We start from the raw sequence: 25,241 nt of genomic DNA, 5'->3' as shown, positions 1-25,241 counted from the left end.
TCTGTGTTTAGCCGCACGTATATATCAAATCGATATAACATAAATGGAGGACCAAACTTTCTCCGATAAAAATAAAATAGAGAAAGATCAAGAACCACTTCCTCCTAGTGCTGAAGCTGCTGCCACTAGTCATGACATAGACGATAACATGCCATCAACGTCGTCTGCCAAGGCCGATGCCCAATGTCATAGTAGAGGGCACATACAATCCCAAATGGCAAAGTTCAGGAAAATGACCTTGAAAAAGACATTTAAATCAGCTGAAGAGAAACGTAAACTTGCCAATATGCCACTTACGACACGGAGTGGCAAGGAACGACTAAGGTCGATCCCTAGTATGTTCATGACTAGTGGTTCAGCTTCACATGACGATGGAAGTCCTCCTCCCACTAAAAAAATCAAAAGAGTTAAGCTGGCAAAAGCACAGCGAAGAACTGTGCTTTCTAAGAAGATATCACAAATCCCCAAGGAGAGTCCAAGTGTGGTGGTGGTTGCGATGCCTGACCTTCCTAGCACTGGACGGGAAGAGGTGGCTCTTTCCACCATTTGCACGCCCCCTGCAAGTGCTGAAAGGAGCACCCACAGTCCACTTGCTGATATGCAAATTGAAGATGTCACTGTTGAAGTACAACAGGATGAGGATACTGGTGTAGCTGGCGCTGAGGAGGAAGTTGGCGAGGAGGATTCTGATGGTGATGTGGTTTGTTTAAATCAGGCTCTGGGGGAGACAGTTGTTGTCCGTGGGATGAAAAAGCCCATCACGGTCATGCCTGGGCAGAAGACCAAACATTCCACCTCTTTGGTCTGGCAATATTTCTATCCAAATCCGGACAACAACTGTCTTGCCATATGTACCATATGTAAAGGTGAAATAAGTAGGGGTAGGGACGTCAACCACCTAGGAACATCCTCCCTTATACGGCACCTGCAGCGCGTTCATAAAAAGTTACTGTCAAGTTCAGAAACTTTGGCTAAGACCGTAAGCAGTCCAGGGACACCTAAATCCCGTTGTCCTGTTGTATCCAAGCGCCTGCAAACCACACCGTCAACTCCCTCCTCGTCAATTTCCTCCTTAGTCAGGATCGGAAGTAGTCCTGCAGGCCATGTCACTGGCATGACTGACTCTCCTATCCGGGATTCCTCTGGAGGATCCTGCATTGCTACGCCTACTGCTGCCGCTGCTGCTGTTGCTGCTGCTGGGAGTCGTTCATCATCCCAGAGAGGAAGTAGGAACACCACTACTTTTTCTAAACAATTGACCCTCCAACAGTCCTTAGCGAGGAGGATGAAGTACGACAGCAGTCATCCTGAAGCTAAACGTATAACTGAGGCCTTGACTGCTATGTTGGTGTTAGACGTGCGTCCGGTATCCGCCATTAGTGCAGTGGGATTTAGACAATTGATGGAGGTAGTGTGTCCCCGGTTCCAAATCCCGTCTAGATTCCACTTCACTAGGCAGGCGATACCGAGACTGTACAGAAACGTCAGAAAAAGTGTCCTCAGTGTCCTGAAAAATGCCGTTGTACACAATGTCCACTTAACCACGGACATGTGGACAAGTGGAACAGGGCAGACTAAGGACTATATGACTGTGACAGCCCACTGGGTAGATGTATCACCTTACGCAGCAACAGCAGCAGCGTCACCAGTAGCAGCATCTCAGAAACGCCAGCTCGTTACAAGGCAGGCTATGCTGTGTATCACCGGTTTCAGTAAGAGGCACACCGCCGACAACCTCTTAGAGAAACTGAGGGAAATCATCGCCCAGTGGCTTACCCCACTTAGACTCTCCTGGGGATTTGTGATATCTGACAACGCCACCAATATTGTGCGGGCATTACATCTGGGAAAATTCCAGCACGTCCCATGTTTTGCTCACACAATAAACTTGGTGGTGTAGAATTTTCTGAAAAGCGACAGGGGCGTGCAGGAGACGCTTTGGGTGGCCCGAAAAATTTCTGGGCACTTTCACCATTCAGCGACTGCGTGCCGAAGACTGGAGCGCCAGCAAACACTCTTGAACCTGCCCCGCCATCACCTGAAGCAAGAGGTTGTGACGCGGTGGAACTCAACCCTCTGTATGCTTCAGAGGATGGAGGAGCAGCAAAAGGCCATACAAGCCTATACATCCACCTATGACATAGGCAAAGGAGGGGGTATGCACCTGACTCAAGCGCAGTGGAGAATGATTTCCGTGTTGTGCAAGGTTCTCCAGCCCTTCGAACTTGCCAAACGTGAAGTCAGTTCAGACACAGCCAGCTTGAGTCAGGTCATTCCCCTCATCAGGCTTTTGCAGAAGCAGCTGGAGAAAGTGAAGGAGGAGCTAAGACGGAGCGATTCCGCTCGGCATGTGGGACTTGTGGATGAAGCCCTTCATTCGCTTTGCCAGGATTCCAGGGTGGTCAATCTGTTGAAATCAGACCACTACATTTTAGCCACCGTGCTTGATCCTAGGTTTAAAGCCTATGTGGTGTCTCTCTTTCCGGCCGACACAAGCCTGCAGAGGTGCAAAGACCTGCTGGTGAACACACTGTCAGCTGAAGCGGAACGTGACACGTCAACGGCTCCTTCTTCATTTTCTCCCGCAACTGGGGCTGCCAGGAAAAAACTTAGGTATCCTAAGCAACCCGCTGGCGGTGATGCAGGGCAGGCAGGACCAAGTTTGGACATCTGGTCCGGACTGAAGGACCTGGCAACAATTTCTGACATGTCTACTGTCACTGCATATGATACTGTCACCATTGACAGAATGGTGGAGGATTACATCGGTGACAGCATCCAAGTAGGCATGTCAGACAGTCCATACCTGTACTGGCAGGAAAAAGAGGCAATTTGGAGGCCCCTGTACAAACTGGCTCTATTTTACCTGAGTTGCCCCCCCTCCAGTGTGTACTCCGAAAGAGTGTTTAGTGCAGCCGGGAACCTTGTCAGCGAAAGGCGTAGAAGGTTGCTTCCACAGAATGTGGAGAAGATGATGTTCATCAAAATGAATTATCAGCTCTTCCAGGGAGACCAGCCTCCAGAAGGTACAGAGGGACCTGTGGTGGTGGATTCAAGTGGGGACGAGTTAATACTTTGTGATGATGAGGATGTACACACTGAAGAGGGTGAGGAATCGGTGGATGAGGAGGATGAGGATGACATCTTGCCTCCGTAGAGCCAGTTTGCGCAGGGACACATTAAATGCCAGCTTGTTTTGTGGGGGCCCAAACGAACCAATCATTTCAGCCACAGTTGTGTGGCAGACCCTGGCGCTGAAATGATTGATTTGTTAAAGTGTGCATGTCCTGTTTATACAACATAAGGGTGGGTGGGAGGGCCCAAGGACAATTCCATCTTGCACTTCTTTTTTTTCTTTGCATTATGTACAGTTTGGGGCCTAGTTTTTCTAACTGCCATCCTGTCTGCCACTGCAGTGTCACTCCTAGATGGGTCACGTGTTTGTGCCGCCCACTCGTGTCGCTTAGCATAGTCATCCAGCTACCTCGGTGCAACCTTTTGGACATAAAAACACTATTGTGAGGTGTGAGGTGTTCAGAATAGACTGGAAATGAGTGGAAATTAAGGTTATTGAGGTTAATAATAGCATAGGAGCAGAAAAACCTACAAATTCTGTGATTTTAGCTGTTTTTATGCTTTTTTAAAAAAAAATACAGATCCAAAACACAAAACCCAGAACCCAAAACACGGAAGGGTGGTTTTGGCAAAACCAATCCAGATCCAAAACACGAAGAAAGATCCAGATCCAAAACCAAAACACAAAACACGAAAAGTGGCCGGTGCACACCCCTAATATATATATATATATATATAATTGCATTTCTATTTTTAATTAATGTGAATGCTATTAATGTAATGGGGTAGTTTCAAACTTCATTTAATGGTGTGACTGGTTAGGCAATGTAATATGGGGGCAATTCATGTGATACAGCAGCTAGCAGAGGCTATTAGATTACATGTTGGAGCTATGTTGATTGTGGTTGGTGCATGCTAGTAATATATTATAAGGATATAATACAGTGTGGGTTATTTTATTTGTAATAAATGTGGAGTCTAATAATTTAATTGCAAGGTCAGTTAGGAGAACTATTTATTAAACATGGGTGCTGTTGATTGAATGTGTATGGAAAGAATGGCTAGATTGTTCCCTTAATAATTAGCTTTCTAGGACGTGAATAATACAGTTACTTATGTTTTTTTCACAGTCTCAACATTCCAAAATTCAGCCAAGCAGCAACATAGCATATTGTCAAAGAGCACAGGTAGGAGAGAGCAGCACAGTCTGTTATCTATACTGAATAATTATCAAGCATAAAATTACTTTTGTCCCAAATCAGTGACATCTCAAAGATATGCCCCAATAAGTGATGGCCCTTCAATGCCATATTTACCAGCGGCAGGTGCAGTTATTGTTAAATGTGTGTTTTTAGGAGAGGGGAGAGAAAGGGAGCTGGCAGTAGCCCAACATTTCTGTAGAGCTAAGCATGTCCTGGCAGATGTGGCATGTTCCCAATGCCAAATGACTACGCTCCATATAGCATGACCATGCCCACTTTCATTGTGCATTGCCGTTTCAAGGTGGCATACACACTGTTCCACTGTCCTGATTCTTTGTGCAAGTTTAGTGCTTGCCTTATGGTGCGTACACGTGGTACGATGGGGGGGATGATCAGATAACGATAACGATCATTAGCTGATCATCCTGCATGTGTTGGATGATCATTATCGAACATCCAATACAAGCTGCAAGCCCCTTACAACTATAACGACCCATGATTAACAATTGCGGGTCCCTATAGTAAAAAGGCTAACCTGGTCCATATCGACCAGGTATGCCTGCATCCACGGACTACCGACGATGGTCGATAACAACCATACGTGGCCGCACATCAACCATCGTTTAGTCGTTTGCAGGGGCCAGACGCTGTCAGATTTAAACAATAAAGATAGGATTGTTATCGTACAAATCTGACAGCTTATCTGACCGTGTGTATGCACCATTACTCCCAACCCCCACATGCATACCTCCCAACATTTTTGATATGAAGAACTACCTTTTAGAATGAAAGGAACAGATTAAAGATTGTGGGCCTTATTCAGAGTTGGACACAAATGTAATCGCAGATTGCATCTGAAAAAAGTAAAATTTTCAGAGTTGGCTGCATGCAGCAATGCAGCAACCTCTGTTACCTCCCCTTACATGTACCAGAGTGAGATGCGCCAGGAAAAGGATTGGAGGTGTGTCTTCACTGTGAGCACAGCAATACTAAAATTTGCAGTACACAATGCACACACATTACATTAATTGGCTGTATAATGTACATAAATACCCAAGTGGCTTGGAGCATTTGAATTGCTAAGCATACAAGATGCAAATTTATTTTTTGTTTTTTTATGACAACGCTAATAAACATATGGACAGCCTTCCCCTTCCCAAACAGGGATTGAAGCAAAACCATACTTTATTTGTGTAAAACATGTATTCAATGCAGTGTGATTTGACTGATAATTCACAGTTTCAGTAGTTTCCCTGTATTTTCATTAATGAATGTGTTTTAGTCACTTTCTTTCAATCAGATTTTGCCTGTCATCATCATCATTAGTTCATTACTTGCACCAAGGTTTAAGTACCAGAAGTCAGCTCCCTCCAGTACTTACTGTACTATGGCTGTGTCTACACAGCCACTGTCTCCATTAACATGCTCACTCTTACTCCTGTCCTTTGCAAGGAGTTTGCAAGTCCAAACTTTGCATGAAAAACGCCATGCATTGTGAAGAGATGTACGTGCACACTAGTGCAACTATGGCTGGGAAATCAGCAACTAACATTTACATCCAACTCTTAATAAGACCCTGTATGTAGATAATGATAAATAATTATAAAAATAATAGAAAAATGGAAGTTCATGTCTTGATTGACCTATAATGTCTTGAGAAGGTTAAATGTACCCTTATTGTGCATTGTTGTGGATTCCAAAGGGTGAGAATGTTTGGAATAACAGATGATTGTCAACAGTGTCAATGGCCAAAGATAAGTCCAGTAAATCAGTAGGAATTAGGAAAATTGAACATGGCAGTTAGTAGCCCGTTTGCTCCTTTAGTAAATTTTGTTTTGTAGAATGTTTAGAGGAAAAACAACTGTATCTGCATAACATGGTTCAAGTTCAGTAGGTTGTAAAACAAAAAAAAAAAAGAAAAGCGTCAATATCTGGTTGGGTATGTGCAGTATTGTCTGGAGAGGCTGGTTATTGGTAGATTGCATAATACCATATTTAAATTAAAGAAAGATAAAGCTCTTTCCTTTATCAAAGGAGTGAGGGAGTCATGAAATGGGTGTGGTAATGGAAGATGGTTGGACAGTTTGTGGTTTGCTACACATCTAATACAAGTGGATTTACAAAGATCATCTGGTGAAGTGGTGAGCAATGGAGCATGTTTATAAAGGAAGGAGTTTAATGTGTGCAAAAATGTAATAGAAATGTGAATATGTTAGACATAAGCAAATCTAGAAGTAGGTGTAAGTTGGTGAGCTAATGAGGTGGCATTCTTAAAATAGTTTCACAAATGAACTTCATATTGATGCACATTTGACACCAAAATCATCCTGTACAAGGTTGACAGGAGCCTTTTATCAATACTCAGCTGTTAGGGATCCCTGGTCCTTCCACAATATAGAGCTCAGACACTGTATGCCTGCTTACCTACTGTACATTTATAACACCCTGTCACATGCAGCCCCGCCCACAATAAATTAATCATACTGCTTCCAGCAAGGCCAGACAACTGATCTCTTGATATAGTTTATGCTGTGAAATTATGATTATCTTATGTTTTTTTATGCTCCCCTTCCATTTCAATTCCTGGACATCCCAGAAGACAATACAAAACAATAAGGTACTCCACTTAGTTAAATTACATTGAAGACAAAGGTCACTTGGGAATGGAAGATGTAGAGATGTAGATGTTTATGAGATGTTTATTCTAAAAGATTATTTAGATTTGGAGTGTTAATAGAAAGTTGACAGTGACAGGAATTAGATTACAGATGCAGGAAAGCCTGAGGTAGAGAAACCCAGATAATTAACAAAACATTCAGGGGATTGAAGTTTTCATATGGATGACCAAGGTATTGGATTTTATGAAGGGAGAAAAAGTAAAAGTAAGTGTATATTATGAACTGTAGCAGAGAGAAGCCTGACAGAAAGTATATTTCCAACAGCTAACATAAGGCACTATTTACTTACTCATAGTGATTGGAGGCACAAGAGATTATTTTCTAAGCTCAAAATGTCAGCTGTGCAGTGTAAAAGCAGCTTTGGAGCCAACACACCCCACAATAGCACACCTAGGCTTTCAGTGAGGGACATGGGCTTACGGAGCAACATTGTGTAAACAGAGGCGAAGAGTTGGGTGCAGTTCCTTGCAAAGTATGGTGCAGGTGGTACACAGACTAGGTACACCTACATTGGTGGAGCAGAGCAGAAATCTGAACTCCTTCTGTGGCATATGACTACTGAAATGAAACAAAGGTGCAGATAGGTAGATTTTTTTAAAGGTTTTTGTCCATAATGCCATTATTACTTCTCAAAAGGACTCACATTTTCCAGCAGATCAGAGAAGCAGGCTTTGTTTTTTGTCCTATACTGTACTTTTATTGCTATAAGTTTTGCATCTCCATGTACAGTAGCTAAACCGAGCAGTATTTTACAGTAGGTGTAAAGTGGAAAATATTATTTATTCAATGGGATGGTACAAAAGTGGTAGGAGGTTAAGCTTACACTTTTGAACATTGCACTTCTAGGCTGCTGAGGCAAAGGAGGCACATGAGTATAAATCAAGGTCACTTGCAATGCGGGCATTATTTAAAGAGTCTTGTTACCGGATTCCTTTCCTTTTCACTTGAAGCACAATATTAACCTAACTCTAATTTTATACTTATAATAGTACAGAAAAAAAGGCACAAAAATAAGAATATATGTGGATACTGAAACAATGTGTATTAAAAGTAATATATGCATGTAACCATAAGCCTGGTACTATGAAATATTAGTACTGTATGATACAAGAAATACCAAAATGTTTATTACATTTTTCAGCATCTTACTTTTGTGTTTCCTGTATTTGGAGTGCCGTACTTTTTGTTACCATTATATTTATATATGCATGTAAATACCTGTATATGTTTTTGTTTGTTTGTTTTAAACCTTATCAAAGATATGTGCAGACCAAGACCGATAATAATTAGTACTCCAAAAGATAACTATGAGCCTAACCCAGACCTGGATGCAGTCGTGATTAGGTCACAACTGGCCAATGTTTTTTTCCTCTGTGAATATGTGAGAGCTGCAGCGCGCTTGTGCTGCAGTTCTAGACGCAGTCTGGAGTTAGCTGCAGCCTTATTAACAGGATGCAGACACTTGGGGGTGGAGACGCGGAGCAGCTTTACAAACGGAAGCATTATGCCTTCATTTCAGGGGGTTTAGAATCCACCGACTGGGATGCTCGGATACCCGATGGTTACAATGTGGATTTGATACAGTGTCTTCCAGCGCAGGCAGCGAATCTGTGAAGCCGGCAGTGGTCACCTTTTTATGAAAGATGGCTGCAGTAGCATAAATTCTCAGATATGCTGCTACCGAGGACGCAGCAGCAAACCGGACTGTGGGCATCTCTGAATCAGGCCCTGGTTTCTGCATACATGGTAAATACTAGTTGCTGTTGAATGTAGTCCACCTCTTTCTTACTTTATTCTCAAATCTGAATAAGGTCCTGATAGCCTCCTTACACTAGCAATGCATTGTCGCAATGCTGTGATTCAGAGATGCTGGGTTGGAGGATCAGAAAAACCCAACATGTTGGGTTTAACTGATTTGCCAATCACGGTCATATTTTGATCAAAATTTTGATTTGCAAATCGGTGAAATTTAACATGTATAAATTCACCAATCCTCCAATGGATCATGGAACATCGATGCCAGCCGGTCGGCATTTCCAACCGGCAGATCGGCGTTTCCGATCGCATCGCAGGATTGGGAAATCTGTCAGCTAGTGTACGGGGGGGCCCCCATACATCAGCAATCAGAAAACCACAATTGAAGGATTTGACAATTTGTTGCCCAGTTTAACAATTTCACAATCTAGCAATCTGCAACCATACATTACAAATCTTTTTCAGTGATTTGCAGATCTTTTTCAGGAAAGACAGATCTGACAATCTTGAAAGGCTCTTCATTTTTATTAGTAATGGTCGGCAAATTGGTTGATCGTTACCATCCACTAGCAATCTACAGCAGCGATTGGTTTGTAAAATCCAACATGTTGGACAACCTAATTTGGCATTTGCGATCACTTTTTTATTGCAATCGTCAGTCAGTGAAGCACATACATTGGCCATTTATTGGGAGAATCATCGTCAAATTGCCATATTGCCAGATCCATCGCAGATGTATGGGGGCCTTATTAAACAACATATCTTAACTAATGTGTGCACTACGGTGTTTAGAAAATCACAGATGTACAGTAAAAAAACCTCTAAAACATGTAAAGCATGGTATATGCAGGCAGGAGGACTAATAGAGAAATGTGATTATGATTTTACACGTATGGGTAACATTTTGCATTTTCTTTTATTAGCTGCAAATTATTAGTTTTTTTAATGATATTTATCATTTGTGATGCTTTTCCTTTAGAAATTGTGCTCTCTATGGCAATATCTACTAATCACACCTATTGCAACACTGATATCTTCATGGTACAGGTATATCACGTATTACACACTCAAATTTGGTTGAGTTGGGTGCTTGGTCATAAATATGTAAGTAGCAGCAAATTTCCCCCCCCAAAAAAACAGAAGATCAGCACACAATTTAAGTAATATGACTTGTTTATATAATTTTAAACCATGTTGTCTAAAAACAAAGTGCCATCAGTTCACAAAAAAGTGCAAAATGTGCATAAATGTGCAAATAGGCTTAGATACTTATCTATACCCTTGTGATACATAGTAAACTGTGGCATCAGACTGGCAGCCCGATAATCGTTTCGGTGCCATCAGGCACCTTCATTCAGGGGCAAAGCAGTCTTATCTTTGCAAGCATGAACTAGTATACTGTACCGGTATAATTTGTCACACCTGATGCCCAGACACACCCACAGCCATACACTCACCAGGTGAGCCTATCTGCACATTTAGGCACATTTTTTTTGCACTTTTTTTCTTAACTGATGGTACAACATGGTTTAATATGTCATAAACCTTTCATGTTACTTCAATTGGTGTACTGGTCCTCTGGTTTTTCTGGAAAGTTTTTTCTATAGACATAACTAAATTGCTAATCTATTATTATTTTATTTTTAATTAACTGTATTTATTTGCTAAATATTCCAGCTAAAGATTAATTTAACAATTGTGTTAGTTAATAACACATTTTTATATTAAATTTAAAACTCACTTAAGTTCCTGGGAGTTTGCAGCCATAAGAGACTTCAGAGTCTTGTCAGCCAGTGGACAACCAGAAACACTACAGTCATAAAAAAAAACATATTACAATAAAATAACATATATATATATACCATAAAATAGAATTGTAACCATATACAGCATAACAATATACTGTAGTATATATTATATATATATATATATATATATATACATACATAGTTTTGTGAATTATTCTGATTTTTTAATGAATACGATAACATTTAATTTAGCTTGTTCAGTGCTAAAGTTTAAATGCTTTGCAGAACTACAACATTGTTTCACAAGGTAAATAAAACATTTTATCGTATGTAATAGGGACAGTGGATAACAGTGTGTGAATGCTGTGAAATCTATTTTTTAAACTGAATTTATATACTGTATATCAGTGAAAATAAGCAGCTTACAAGTAGGTCGGTTAGAAGCGACTTTAATATATTATTTTGTTCCATCAGAAGCCAGTAACAAAGTTATTAGCAATAATTTCCAATTTATCTTATTGAAAATTAAGCTGGGTACACTCTAGATGATTTCTCGGACGATATGGCGAATTGGACCGACATATTGTCTGGATAAAATAGTGTGTATGTAGTATGTGATCTCCCATGCGGCGACATCGGGGTCATTCCATCAGCCATGCATGTACAGTAGATAGAGCGACCCAGCTACTGGCACCAGGAAGATGAATGGTGCAGGTGAACGATGTTTTGGGCGTTCGGACACTGCATTGTGCAGTGTGTACAGACCGCCGGATATATCCTACCGTCGCTGCGTACACACATCGTCTAGTGCACAGGTTCTCAAACTCGGTCCTCAGGACCCCAAACAGTGCATGTTTTGCAGGTCTCCTGACAGAATCACAATTGAAATAATTAGCTTCAGCTGTGGATCTTTTAAAATGTGTCAGTGAGTAATGAGTACACCTGTGCACCTGCTGGGTGACCTGCAAAACATGAACTGTGTGGGGTCCTGAGGACCGAGTTTGAGAACCACTGGTCTAGTGTGTACCCAGCTTTAGAGTATATAGATTTAACAAATGGGAGGTATAATTTTTTATTAAGATAAAATGATATAACAAAATAGGTAATAATGTATTTTAATGAATTATTCATCCAGAAATATATTTTATATTTTAATTTAGATTAAAAATAAAAAACTGATATGTTCTAGATATTAATGTGACTGCTGCTTATGTGTGCAGGAAGCTATTGTATGCACACCAGGGTTCCTCTACTTTCAAGCACAGCTCAAACAAAGAAAGTATTTAAAATTCATGTTTACGATCTCTGTGAAGTTAAAATAACGTTCAACTTGCTTTCCATGTGTGAGACATACTTGTCTACTTTTAAATTCACTAGGAGAGGAGATGCTGCTAACCATGTTGTTGGGGAAGGGGGTAATGGGGCTCTTTACATCTAAAATGACGCAATTCACCTAGAAAGTGGGTGAGATATTAGAGACCCACCCACTCTTCCGGGGGTGCAGGGGAATACCCGAAAAATCTGGAGTCTCCCACACATTCTGGGAGAGAGAAGGTAAGTATGATATGAGGCAGGGTTCATTGTGAATCCAGCTAAAGGTAGCAGCAGTAATACATCAGCATGTAGGCTACATAGAAGACACACAGTAGACCTAATTCATATATTTAGAGTTGTTACTGAAATCTACAGTATATGATACTGTTCATAAGCACACAATACTTCTACAGGGGAAAAAGTACAGGTATGTCCTCATACACTGTGGCTTCAGTCACGCCAAACAGCCCCTCTCGGCACGCCAGGTCCTTGGCAACTTGGCCATGCAAAACATCTTTTTCGCTCAAAATGTGCATCTTATTTGCACAGAACAAATGACTGGAAATGACAAAACTACTTTGCTAGATTACACTGATCAGGTTGATGTGCGATATTTGTACATTTGTGTCCGAATAAGTCTGAATCTGTATACAAAGTGCTACGATACAGCAGCTGCTTGCTTCATCTGCGACTTTGTACGTGTTCAAAACTAATTTCTGTGCAGTTAAAGTCACAGCCTGGCGTCTGTAGTACACTGAGTGATGTTGTACTGCATTTGCAATGAAAATTGAATGTAACATTTTAAGAGTCACTATGCTACACCTCTCGTAGCGGCGTATTGAGCAGAGCTGTATTCCTAGGCAAGATACCTGTTTGGGGCCCCCCTCCCTCAAACAATCCATAGCACTATATATATTTAGTTCCTGATTCATGCCCCTTGTTTTTCCTCCTTATTTCCAACTTTTTAAAGCTAAAAACCAACCCTAATGGCCTATCCCTAATATCCTAACCCAAACACCTAAACTAACCCTAATACTCTAACCCAAACCGCTACACCAACCCTAATAACCTGTCCCTAATACTAAAACTCAAACCCCTAAACTAACTATAATATCCTTACCTTAACCTTAAGTTTTTCCCTCTTAGTACTATAAAGGTTTGGGGTCCTCTCCCGTTACTCCGTGGGTTAGGGTACATAAACAGTAATGTGTGTGACTGTGCCCAGCTTAGTGCCTATAACATGTAAGGATGGTGATTAGTCATCACCAGACAATGGTGGGCTTATCTCTCCCATGCCACTGTTACAGTACTTAAATTAGCATAATCACACTGGAAGCACTGGGTGTCTGGCTAATATAACAATGACATTACTCGGGTGTCAGGATATTTCACCAGCTAGACACTGACTACCCTATTAAGCATACGAGCAGATACCCCCCACCCCCACCACCACTTTTTTTTTTAAAGTACTCCATAGGATTTCTTTTTTTATGGTAGGTGGGGAGTGGACAGGACTGCCATAAAGTATAATAATATTACAAGTACCTAACATAAAAAATTATTGGTAAATGGACCATCATTCTGACTTGATGTACTAATAATATCATGATCATATCAATGTATATTACAATATACTTGTAATACAAGGCAGACCTGTCTATCCCCAGACCCCATCTACCATAAAAATAGAGCCTACATAATTCAATCTTCATTATAGAGTAATAGAGAATATTCCATGATTATAGAGTAATAATATATTGTTTTTTGGTTACACAGTACCTGCCTGGCTGCTGTGCTGCACTGTGGTTCAGTCACTGTGATCCGGATCCTCAGTGTCAGACTGAGCCAGTGACTGACTGGCTGCCAGCCTGCCTCTGCAACTCTGCCTCTGTCCCTCTGCTCCTCACTGCTGGCAGAGTGCTGCATGCTGATGGCAAGCCTGGCAATGGCAGAGGCTGCTGTGCTGAGGCTGGCTGGAGCTGGATGGGGCTGGGTGGGGGATGATGACCCTTCCTTTCTATGCACAGTCTGTGACAGTGCAGACAGCGCTGCCACAGGACTCTGGGAGTGTGGGCGGGAGAGCTTTTCTGGGAGAGATTTTACTGGCCAGATTTTGTGGGGCAAATGGGCCAGTCCTGGGCCCTTAGGGTCCCACCGGGCCCTAGACGAGTGCCTTGGTTGCCTTGTGGGAAATAAGCCCCTAGTATTGAGGCTAGTTGTATAAGGACACATCTGTAAAATGTAGAACAGAGAATAAGCTTTGAATATGACTAAGACTTCCTGTGGTTACGTACCTCCGATGTGAAGCATAGTTTCCTGTTACATGACCACTACCATCACATCCTGGAGTTGGACAACTGCACAACAAAAAACAGAAGAAAAAATAAATATGTTGAATCATTGCTAAAAACTATAGTTATCTAATGTGCTAATTGTTACAGTTATCTAGAAATAATTTGTGTAGGTTGACATTAGTATTTATTTTAGGTATTCATGATTTTTAATAATGTGTGGAAATAATTTCATTAATTAAATGTGTTTGACACTGCAATTATCCTGATAGGAGCATCACTACTTTGTGCTGTTGGGGGAACATGTTCTTTCTGCTCTCTAAGGGGTATATTTACTAAAGTGTGGGGTTTTTAGAAGTGGAGTTGTTGCCCATAGCAACCAATCAAATTCTAGCTATTATTTTCTAGAAGGTGCTAGATAAATGATAAGTATAATCTGAGTGGTTGCTATGGGTAACAACTCCACTTTTAAAAATCTGCACTTTAATAAATATACTCCTAATAAGGGGACTTTATTTTGCCTCCATTCCCCAGTTCTCTGTCATGTTACTACATATAGAATTGGCATTCCTAAACAAGTTGGACAGATAAACTTTGTATCAGAATTCAGTACTAAAATGTTCTAGTTTGACAGTAACCTTCCACTCATTTCAATATGTTACTCTCAGAATATGTCTTCCTGCTTATTGCCATTGGCATGCCCATATCATGGCACTGGCCCTTTCTCATGTCAATCAGATGATCTGATTAGCTTAAGGTTGTCCTATCAACACCCACTGTAAAACAGGGTTGGGTGAAGAATGAAAACAAAACTGTTTACTAAACCTTGTCCATGTCTGAACAACCTGTGGCTCTGCAGGTGTTGTAAAAAGGATATGGTATGAAATGTCGACATTAAGAATGTCAACACCAGAATGTTGATAGGTTCTGAATGTCGACAGTCATAATGCCAACATGGACTTTAGGTTGACAAGCAATATGTTGACATTCAAAAATGTTGCACATGTTTATTATGTTGCCTTTTAACATGTTGACACCAGAATGTTTCCCATGCCTGACCTAGTCAAACACACCTCAAAATTGCTATTAAATACATTTGTAGGTAATTTACAGGTTTGGACCTACAGTGCTCCTTGTTTTAGTGTGTGTACATAGATTTCCAGCAGGATGTACATGGTTACAGCATAGGATAGGAACAGTGCTGAGGAGCAGGGGATTGCACAGGAAAGTGGAAGATGTTTGAGTAAAGTAGTTCCCCCCAAAGTGTGGAGTAGACACACCAGTGCACCAATTGGGTGCAAGATAAAATGTCTTTTTCCCAAGCAAGATTACTGAAACCCAGTAAAGGCGTTAAAAGGATGCATCTATCAGGGTGCGTCTAAAGGGTGCGTCTATAAGGGTGCGTCTAAAGGGTGCATCTATAAGGGTGCATCTATAAGGTTGTGTCTATAAGGGTGCATCTATAGGGGTGCGTCTATAAGGATGCATCTATAAGGGTGCATCTATAAGGGTGCGTCTAAAAGGGTGCGTCTATAAGGGTGTGTCTATAAGGGTGCATCTATAAGTGTGCGTCTATAAGGGTGCATCTAAAAGGGTGCATCTATAAGGGTGCATCTATCAGGGTGCGTCTATAACAATGCATCTATAAGGGTGCGTCTATAAGGGTTGTCTATAAGGGTGTGTCTAAAAGGGTGCATCTATCAGGGTGCATCTATCAGGGTGCATCTATAAGAGTGTGTCTATAAGGGTGCATCTATAAGGGTGGGTCTATAAGGGTGCATCTATAAGGTTGTGTCTATAAGGGTGCATCTATAAGGTTGTGTCTATAAGGGTGCATCTATCAGGGTGCATCCATAAGGGTGCGTCTATAAGGGTGTGTCTCTAAGGGTGTGCATCTATAAGGGTGCACCTATAAGGGTGCGTCTATAAGGGTGTGTATATATGGATGCGTCTATCAGAGTGTGTCTATAAGGGTGCGTCTATCAGGGTGCATCTATAAGGCTGCGTCTATAAGGGTGTGTCTATCACGGTGCCTTCTATAAGGGTGCATCTATAAGGGTGCATCTATCAGGGTGTGTCTATAAGGGTGTGTCTATAAGAGTGCATCTATAAGGGTGTTTCTTGCTGTGAGGAGGGGTGCATAATCATTAAGGGTGTACCCTACAGAAGGCCTTGAATTTTCCACCACATCAGAACTAGCAGCTTTTACATCACATTACATCTCTTTTAATGGGATCTGTTTTGTGCCTCCTAGTTGTAGTAATAAAGATAGTCCAGATGTCCTCTCATTTTTGTGATTAATTGACATCATAAAGGAGGATAAACTGAGCAGTGTTTTTGGACAAAAGTAAAAATGATCTTACTTTATTGAAGGGGAAGCATAGTTGTAGGACGGTGGATGGACATTTACACTTTTACACAGTGATCTTATAAAGTTTTTCTGCATCTCTACCTACCATATACAGTACATGTAGGTTGTGTTTTTAATGATCCTGCTAAACCTCTACACTGAGCACCGGCTGCTGACATTTAGGAACAGTAGCTGACAGTTTCTAAACTGCTACACCTTGTTTGTGATATGCTGGGATAATGATGCTGGGATACAATGTCAAAGCCCAGTGTCATACTGTCTGAGGAACACACCTCCTGGCCTCTAAGGTAAGAAGTAGTGGGAGGAGTGGGTGCGCAGTTTCTACTGGTCATGAATATATGTTCTATAAGGTTAGCTCAAGATGAAACAAATGAAAAATAACCATTGTTGCTCATAAGAATATCCTTTCAGTTTAGTAAAGAGTCCCAATTAGTCACAGTAGCAGGTCATTCAGCATTAAAAACATTTCTGGGATACTGAATGATTGAATAAAAATATAGGAATTTAAGCCTCAAGTCTACGGGCTGGCTTGTGAGGCATCATGTATCAGAATCTGTCCCATGGGGGAGTGTCTCATAGGTCATGCTATTTAAGGTTATGACAGGCTGGGATAAAGCGTCTTTTGTTCCTGTCTTCCGGAGCAGATTGTGATAGTAGCTGATTGTGATAACCTGGTTTTTGTATGTTTGCTTTATTCTGTTTACTGCCTATTTTATATACCTATTTTATCTCCACCCCTCACACACTTTTTTCTTCTCTCTGCTCTAATCCTTTGTGCATCTGCATTTCAGGGGCTCATTTTATTCTCTTTTTTTCTGTTTTTTAAGTTTATTATTTGTTAATTGTGCCATACTTCCTCAAGGATGGTGCTGGTGAGGAGGGACTATTCAGTGCTTCCTCCTGTCCGGGTGTCAGTGGTACAAGTAGGCATGGAGACACTGTAGTCGCTTCCGGCACAGGTGTCACAGAGATGCCACATCATTCATGTAGAGGCTTTGCACTCTCTTCACTCTGGTAGTTGGTGAGGGTGGAGTAGAGTGGGCTGAAACGCTGGGCTTCAGCTATATAATCATTGGCTCTCCCCTTACTCAGGGAGCTGGAGCCCATCACAGGTTACCTTTGCCCAAACAGGGGACAGGGCCTAGTGGTCATTTTAGAGATACATTGCTCCAGGTGGGCTCTGGAGCCCTGATTCTTTCAGGTTCATGGGTATCTGCAGGGGGGGGGGGGGCAATTATTTCATACACAAGTGCTTGCCTTTTCAATGTTTAATTTCTGTACCTTATTTTAAAAAGCATCTGTCTTAAGTGGTGTGTGGAGTTTTCTTGTGGTGGTCACAGGATAGATCACTATCTTGCTGCTTTTCTTTGTGGTGGTCCCACTGATTTGGAATGTTGCCTTACTCTTTTGTTTTCCATGCTGGCTTTGATTTTTTTTCATTTTCTTGCTGATGACAAGACAAAGGGTCTGTTCTCTTGTTTGTTATAACTGAGTATCGAGATCAATATCTGTGCAGGGTCTTGACACCCTTCCACAGGACAAGATGACTAAACTGCATGATGCCATAGCGGGATGCACGGCTATGTGTAAGATCACTCTGCATCTGGCCCAATCATGTTTGAACCCTTTGAACCTTGCTTCTAGGATCATACCCATGCAAAGGGGTTTTTGTAAAATACTTGAGAGAGCCAGGCCTCATTATTTTATTCATTTGTCAGCTGAAATTGGGACGAGAATCTCTCTGAGTCTTAGAGAATGTCAATGGTGTTAGGCTTTGGATTGCCTCAGCCATGGAAAACTTTCAATTGCAGCTGATTATGGATGGAGCAGTGTCTTCGGGGTTCGACTGTTAACTTGATAAATCCTGGTGCGTGATGCCTTGGCCTGAAGAATGGGTGCAGATGAAACCGACAAGAGATCTTTTTATTCTTAAACTTTTTTCCATGGTGGCACTGGAAGTTTAAGGAGACTGGTTGCATAATCGTAGTATTATGCTAAGGTGTGATAATCTTGGTGTGGTGCATGCCATTAATCAGCGGAGGGCTACATCCTTGCTTGTTTTGCTTCTGCTTGCACACCTAGCTTTTACTTGCTTATGGTGCATTGTGGTTCTTAAAGTTCGGCATGTGCTGGGGTAGACAATGCAATTGCTGGTGCATTGTCTTGGTTTCATTTAGCTAGTTTTACATCCTTGCTCCAGAGACTGATGCTGTTGGTGTGTATGACCAGTATGTGCAGAATGTTCTCTTATGTAATGTATAATGTAATGTATAGTCTTTACTTTTATTTACTAAAACTGATACAATTTTGTAAGAAATTTAAGATATTTATATATGTATAAATTTTTATTTGGTACAATGAATCAAATTAAAAATAATCAAATGCAATTCAGTGGAATGTTTAGTTTTCCTAAGTTATCATTCTTAGAGGGAATTCAATTGTGTTTTGGGTGCCCTGCGGGCATTTCAATTGTTGCTCCATTTGGGTATGAATACCCTGGGTGCCCATTATTTCTGCTCACCCCCTTCTGATGCGGAGAGCAGAACTATGCAAAACATCTGGCTTTTCGCACATATTTTTTGTCGCGCCCAACAGTTTAGACAGCTAAACCTCGTCTATTTGGGCGCAACCAATGCACAAATGGAATGAGCGCCCGACACCGGAATAACAATTGAATAGTGCACCGTCTAAAGTGAGGGGTGATAAGGCATGACAGGTCGTGCTACAACAATTGAATTGCCTCCTTTGAATCCTTTTTTTTGCATTGGTGGTTGATTATGTGCAGAAAATTCTACTATACCATGAGAATATCTAGCACTGCTGGGTTTGTCCCTGAATCAGTGCAAAATTGTCAAACAAATACTGACAAAGGTATGAGTCCGACATTTAAATAAATTAAAAGTAGAGTTGGCAAAACAGATTTAAATATATATTTACTTCAGTTTTAGTAGTCAAAAAATTATTCAAAGCTCAAACAGGACAATGCTTTATGTCTGATCTAGTGGTGATGTTAAGCTGAAATTTTTAAATGATGTGCAGCCATATATGCACATTGTAAACTGTAAGCACGTGAGTGTTGTGTGCAATTACCTTATTACATAAGATCTAAATCTGTAATAAACTTGTGTAACAATTGAAGTGAAACAGATGAATAATTGGTCAAACTCAATCACAAACATTTAGATATTTGTAATTAAACTGTATTGTTCACTTTGCTCTCTTAAAATGATAAGTTTCATTAATTCATGTGCTTAAATATTGTGGCTGTTTACTGGATATTGATTCTGCAGGATTACTGTTGTAAATTATGGAAAAAATATCTATTGCATGTATACAAACTGTTGCAGAATACAATACTTCTATTTCACCAGAAGATGGCGATATAAAGTAAGCATAACAAAATATTGTAACAATAATTTTTTAAAAATCAACTTGGAATCACAATTAATTATAGTTTTCAGAATGGTTATACATTTAGTTAATAGAAATGATCACTGTATTGAATGCAATTAAAAAATATTCCAAAACATAACTCATTAAAAGAAAAACAGCATATGAGACATATAAACCTTACAGAGAGTTTTCTGGGACTTTATATTTCAAATCAAATATATCCTCCATTATAATTTATTAAATAGAAATATAAACTTTCATAAATATACATTGTCTTGTAATTTGTCTTGTTAGTGTCTTCAAAAGATGGGTACAGAAGGTTAACAGTGACAATGTCACAAATGAGTACTGTATGTTGACCTGAATATGCTGGCACCGGAATCCCGACACGGGTGTAATGCTACTTACATAATTTAATCAGTGAGGGTGTTATAACTTTAAACATTCCGGTAAGAATTACAGCCATGTCGACAACCCAGCACTGACGGGTGTGTATTAAAAGACAGAGAGAGCCTATAGATGGTCAGTCATATGTCGACACCTGATCATCGACAGGTAATAGGTGGACATGATGAAATGGTTGACTGTTAAATGGTCGACATGTATTTAGTTTGACCGTGTCAAATGGTCGACATGGCCAAGAGGTGGACACACAAATGGTCACCACAGTAAATGTTGACACTTTTTTTGTTATTTAAACGATAATTCTCACCCTAACCCTCCCACTAGTGCCTAACCATAACCCCCATCCTGGTGCCTAGCCCTCCCTCGTGTGCCTAACCCTAACTGTCATCTAATGCAGCCTAACCCTCCATCAAGTGCCTAATCCTAACCTAACCCTCAAACCTAACCCTAATTCTAACCCTAAAAATCATGTAAAACCATGTGTCGACCATTTATGTGTTGACCATATCTGCGTCAATCTTTTAGCAATGTCCTCCTTTTGACCCTGTCAACCTAAATTTATATCACCTTTTCATGTTTTTTTTTATAGATGAGCGATTCGGCTTTGGCTTGGATCTTCCTGCTGTTCGGATCTCAGAGCGAGGCATAACATCATCTTTCACAGATTAAGTTTTGTACATAAAAGATTATGTATTGCCTTGTTCTTGCTTCACAGGGTCCCTCAGCCAAAGCATTTGCACCCAACGCTATTCAATCCAGGACACCCCGGCCTGAGCTGATAGCTCCTGGGAGGTGGGTGCTGGGTTGATTGTGTAAAAATAGATAAAGTAATATTGTCCTTTACAGGAGAACTAGTGGTCCCAGCAAGCCTCCTCTGCATTCTGGTACTTGGAGAACCACAAGTATTAGAATATGGGGCACTAAGGGCCTGCTGGTACCTCTAGTTCACCTGCAAAAGACATTTTAAAAAAAGACAGGACACACACACACACTGAAGGTGTTAATCTTTTATTACACATACACTCACTCACACTACATACTTAACTTGTCCCTAGCGCCAGTCTGTCCCCATCTCCAGTAGAATCCACATCAGTACCTTAATTGGCTGATAGAGACGAGCCTCCGCCTCTCAGCCAATTAGCGGTTCCCACCATTGACTTCACTGGTGGGAATGCACTTTAGTAACCTACCGGTTCCCACCATTGAAGTCAATGGTGAGAACCATTTATTGGCTGAGAGGTGAAGGATCTCCTCTCTCAGCCAATGAACATTCAGCCAATGTATTTCAATGGAAAATATAGTGGCTATAGCTTCATTCGGGAAGTACCATCCTCAGAGGGTAGACCAATGTGGATTGTACTAGAGAAGGTGACAGACCGATGCTAGGGACAAGGTAAGTATGTAGTGTGTGTATGAGCAAGTGAATGAGTGAGTGTATGTGTAATAAAAGATTAAAATCTTCAGTGTGTGTGTGTTCTGTCTTTTTTTGTAAATGTCTTTTGCAGGTGAACTAGAGGTCCCACGGCTGTGGCATAACACCCCCACTAAAAGAGTATGGTGCTGGTTGTGGCTAACATGGGGGATTTTGGTCCACGTATTTCCACAACCAGGACCAGCTCACTGAGCCTGGTACTGGTTGGTCCAAATAAGAGCGACTGCAACGCCTCGACCCCCCCTATTTTCACAACCGGGACTGACACACAAAAAGCCCAGTGCTGATTGTGCTTTCAGGGGGGGACCCTACAACATTTAATTTTACATTTTAACACCTTACTATCTTTTTCACACAGAAGCCTTCACAGATCTTACCGATCTGTGAAGGCTTCTATCTATAGCCTTGAGGAAGGGAGTTAAGCTCCTGAAATGCGTTGGTACATGTGACAGGACTACTTGCAGAAAGCTGCCTGAAAGGATTTGAGACAAGGCGTTCCAGAGACCACCATCGATATCACTATAGGCCCATATGCTAAGGACTTCTGGTAATTCCCCATTATCTTTCACTGGAAACGAAGGGGCAACAGCCCATGTTTATGAATTTACATCTTATGATTATTATTATTTTGGGTCCTACACACGGCCTAGGATATATCTCTTGGATGCACACATTTTAGTGCGTTGTGAGGAATATACCAATTTGAATTTTTTAAGTATTGATGTTCAAAAAATATGTTTTTACTATATCACACTATGTTTGATATTTTTATCTCTTTCATGTATATGTGAATACTATCAACTGCAGATCATCGTTTACTGGACTCCCATATGCAGAATTGGGAAGTATTATAATTTTTGTGTATCCACCTACAGCACCGTGCGCACTTGTGTTATCATAAATTACTATTATATTTATGCTTAGGTATTAAAGGATTATACAATTTTGACAATACATCTGCAGCAGACCACTGTGCTAGGCGCCTGTGAGCACCACTCACCATTTTATTGAAATACGTTCTATCTAACTTGCATATTGTAATTAAAATCGCATTACAAGGTGCGAGGTTACCCATAGTTTAACTTCCATACACTCGCATGCCAATTAAACTCGCACCCCCAAACTCGCACCCTATTACATTTGCAAGTTTAGGGACATTTTACCTTCCAAATGTGCAAGAAGGTCTGAGTTTGATCCCAAAATTAGAGACTGTGGTTCTATGTGCTAAGCCTTGGAGAGAGAAAAAGTGGACAGAGATAAAGTACCAACCAATCAGCTCCTAACTGTCATATTTCAAACACAGCCTGTTAAATGACAGGAGCTTATTGGTTGGTACTTTATCTCTGTCTCACTTTATCTCTCTCCAAGGCTTCATGCACAGACCACCTAAGTCTAATATTTGAATACTTCAGCTAGGCTTGTACAACCCTCACAGCAAAAACAATCTCAAAATAAGAAGTATTTACATTCTCACAAATTTATATTTAGATTTTTATATTGGTATATGCTGAGCACAACTTGTCAGACATTATTGGGCGAGAACTGACTACTACCTTCCTGACAGTGTAAAAATCACATAAATGGGCTCTACAGTAACCTTATAAATTTGGAATGACTTAAAATATCTTCACACACATGGGGCCGGATTCAATTAGACGTGAAAAGCTGTAATCGGCGAAAACATTTCGCCTATTGCCGCTTTTTACCTGTTTGCATCTGATCTCCAAATTCAATTCCGGGAAATTTTCGCCTAAGCGGAAAGTTAATGCACTGAAACAGGCGCAATTCTCCAATGAATGGTAGGCGGAAAAACGTGCAAAATCTCTATTTTGGGGTGCAAATTTGGGGAAATAATTCAGAATCCATTGGACACTCCCCAAAAGGACAAATGGGAAAAAAAAAATTACATCAGAACACCTCAAAAAACACATGTCATTTTTGAGGCGAAAATTAAAAAAGTGGAGGGGCAAGGATAAAAACTAGCTAAATAGGTTTCTTGGGGGGCTGTATGGATGGGACGGATGTTTTTAGGATTGCAGGTGCATGCAGCAGGTGGATTTTCACAGTTTTTAAAAGTCAGCTTTAGAGACACAAAAATATGCTAGCAACCCAAATTTGACTGGACTATTTATTTTGACCAAAAAATACTGTTTTCTATCATTCTTTACCACTTTTACATAAAAGCATCTACAAAGCTTTTAACAAAACTCAAGGACACAAAGTTTATTAGGGCCAATAGTACACATCTGTAATGATTTCCAGGGTCAGAGTATCTTATTTTGGGGTACAGACTGATTTCCCCATACTATTCAGTACTTTCTGCATTCACCTATTAGTGTTTTCGCCTGTTCTGCAATTGAATAGGGCGAATCGCGGGGATGTGCATGCCGCAATTTCGCATCCCAAACAGGTGAATGCGGCGGAAAGTACAACAGGCGAAAAGTCACTGACTTTTTGCGGCTAATTGAATACGGGCCGTGGTTGGAATATTTTGTCTTGTAAAGTGAAACCTCATTTTAGCTACTGTATATCAGAACAGAAGCAGTCGTACATTTGTATGCTCTGTTCTTGGCAAAGCTGCTTGCCAAGGTCTATTCTTTCTAAAAAAAATATAACTGTTGCCCATTTTATCACAGGGCAGGATAACACGGCTTTATCTTGAATTTTTACCTGTTTGTAAATTACCACCAATGTTACTTTATTAATTGAATAAGAATGAAGTAATCAGAATTGGAGCATGTGCAGGATAACTGCAGCAATTAGTATCATGTATCATCACTGGCGCAAAAAATATTTTCATGTAATTTGTTTCATATCAGATGTTACAAAAGTAGGTAAAACTAGGTGACCGTTTAATAAATATAGGGATTGACTGTATAGTCTGTAGTTTTCTCGATCCAAATTAGTTAAGGCAACAAAAGTAACCTAATTAGTTAAATGGATGTAGCGGCATCCATATCCCATAACCAGTATTAACCAATCAGATATTAGCTTTCATTGGTCTACCTGTGGTTGATATCTTATTCCTTGCTACCAGTTACAGTTATGTTTTCTAATTGGACTGTTTTATTAAATAAACATATGGTGTGAGGTTAAGGGTCCTATCCAACAAGCTGTTTATCCCCATAAACCCTGTAGGAACAGCAGTTTCTGTATGATTTGCACAGTTAAGTACTGTACAGTAATGTGTTTTTTAACAAGTGTCTTGTTGAAGGTAGGAGAGCGCTACTGCGCAGTCTCCATATTGTTTCCTCTAGGGAGACTTCATTCCCTTGCCAAGATAGTCACCTTCTGTACTTCTGCGCATGTGCGGTGCCATCTTGTCATTGTGTTAGAGCGCCACAGTGAAACTCTGCATTTACCACTTGACCAACAATGCTGATACCGCTAGCATCACTACCAATATACAGTCACCAGCTGGTGGTCATTATGCACCATCAAGCTCTACTTCATGTTGGGAGTCTGTTACATGCATAACTGTAAGTATGGATGTATGTCCAGATTACTGCTGAATAAACCACTTCACCGGTTAAGTACTGGGCTGTTCTATGACTTCAGGGGATCCGCTGGTGTGTAT

The 25,241-nt window shown here is 40.7% G+C and overlaps 1 protein-coding gene across 3 annotated transcripts in view; it reads right to left on the bottom strand.

Moving 5' to 3' along the window:
* Window positions 1–25,241, bottom strand: part of ST18 (ST18 C2H2C-type zinc finger transcription factor) — a 152,225-nt gene that overhangs the window by 53,587 nt on the left and 73,397 nt on the right. For all 3 annotated transcript variants that reach the window (XM_088469758.1, XM_088469759.1, XM_088469760.1), the window contains exons 10-11: window positions 14,067–14,129; window positions 10,452–10,520 (exon numbers count right to left, since the gene is read on the bottom strand). In XM_088469758.1, coding sequence (XP_088325884.1) covers window positions 10,452–10,520; window positions 14,067–14,129 — 132 coding nt within the window. The remainder of the gene's footprint in view (window positions 1–10,451; window positions 10,521–14,066; window positions 14,130–25,241) is intronic.

The sequence above is a fragment of the Taudactylus pleione genome, unplaced genomic scaffold, assembly GCF_031769625.1.
Source record: "Taudactylus pleione unplaced genomic scaffold, aTauple2 ptg000093l, whole genome shotgun sequence".
Lineage (NCBI taxonomy): Eukaryota > Metazoa > Chordata > Amphibia > Anura > Myobatrachidae > Taudactylus > Taudactylus pleione.
Note: the sequence above shows the minus strand (reverse complement) of the source record. Positions and strands in the feature narration are given on the sequence as shown.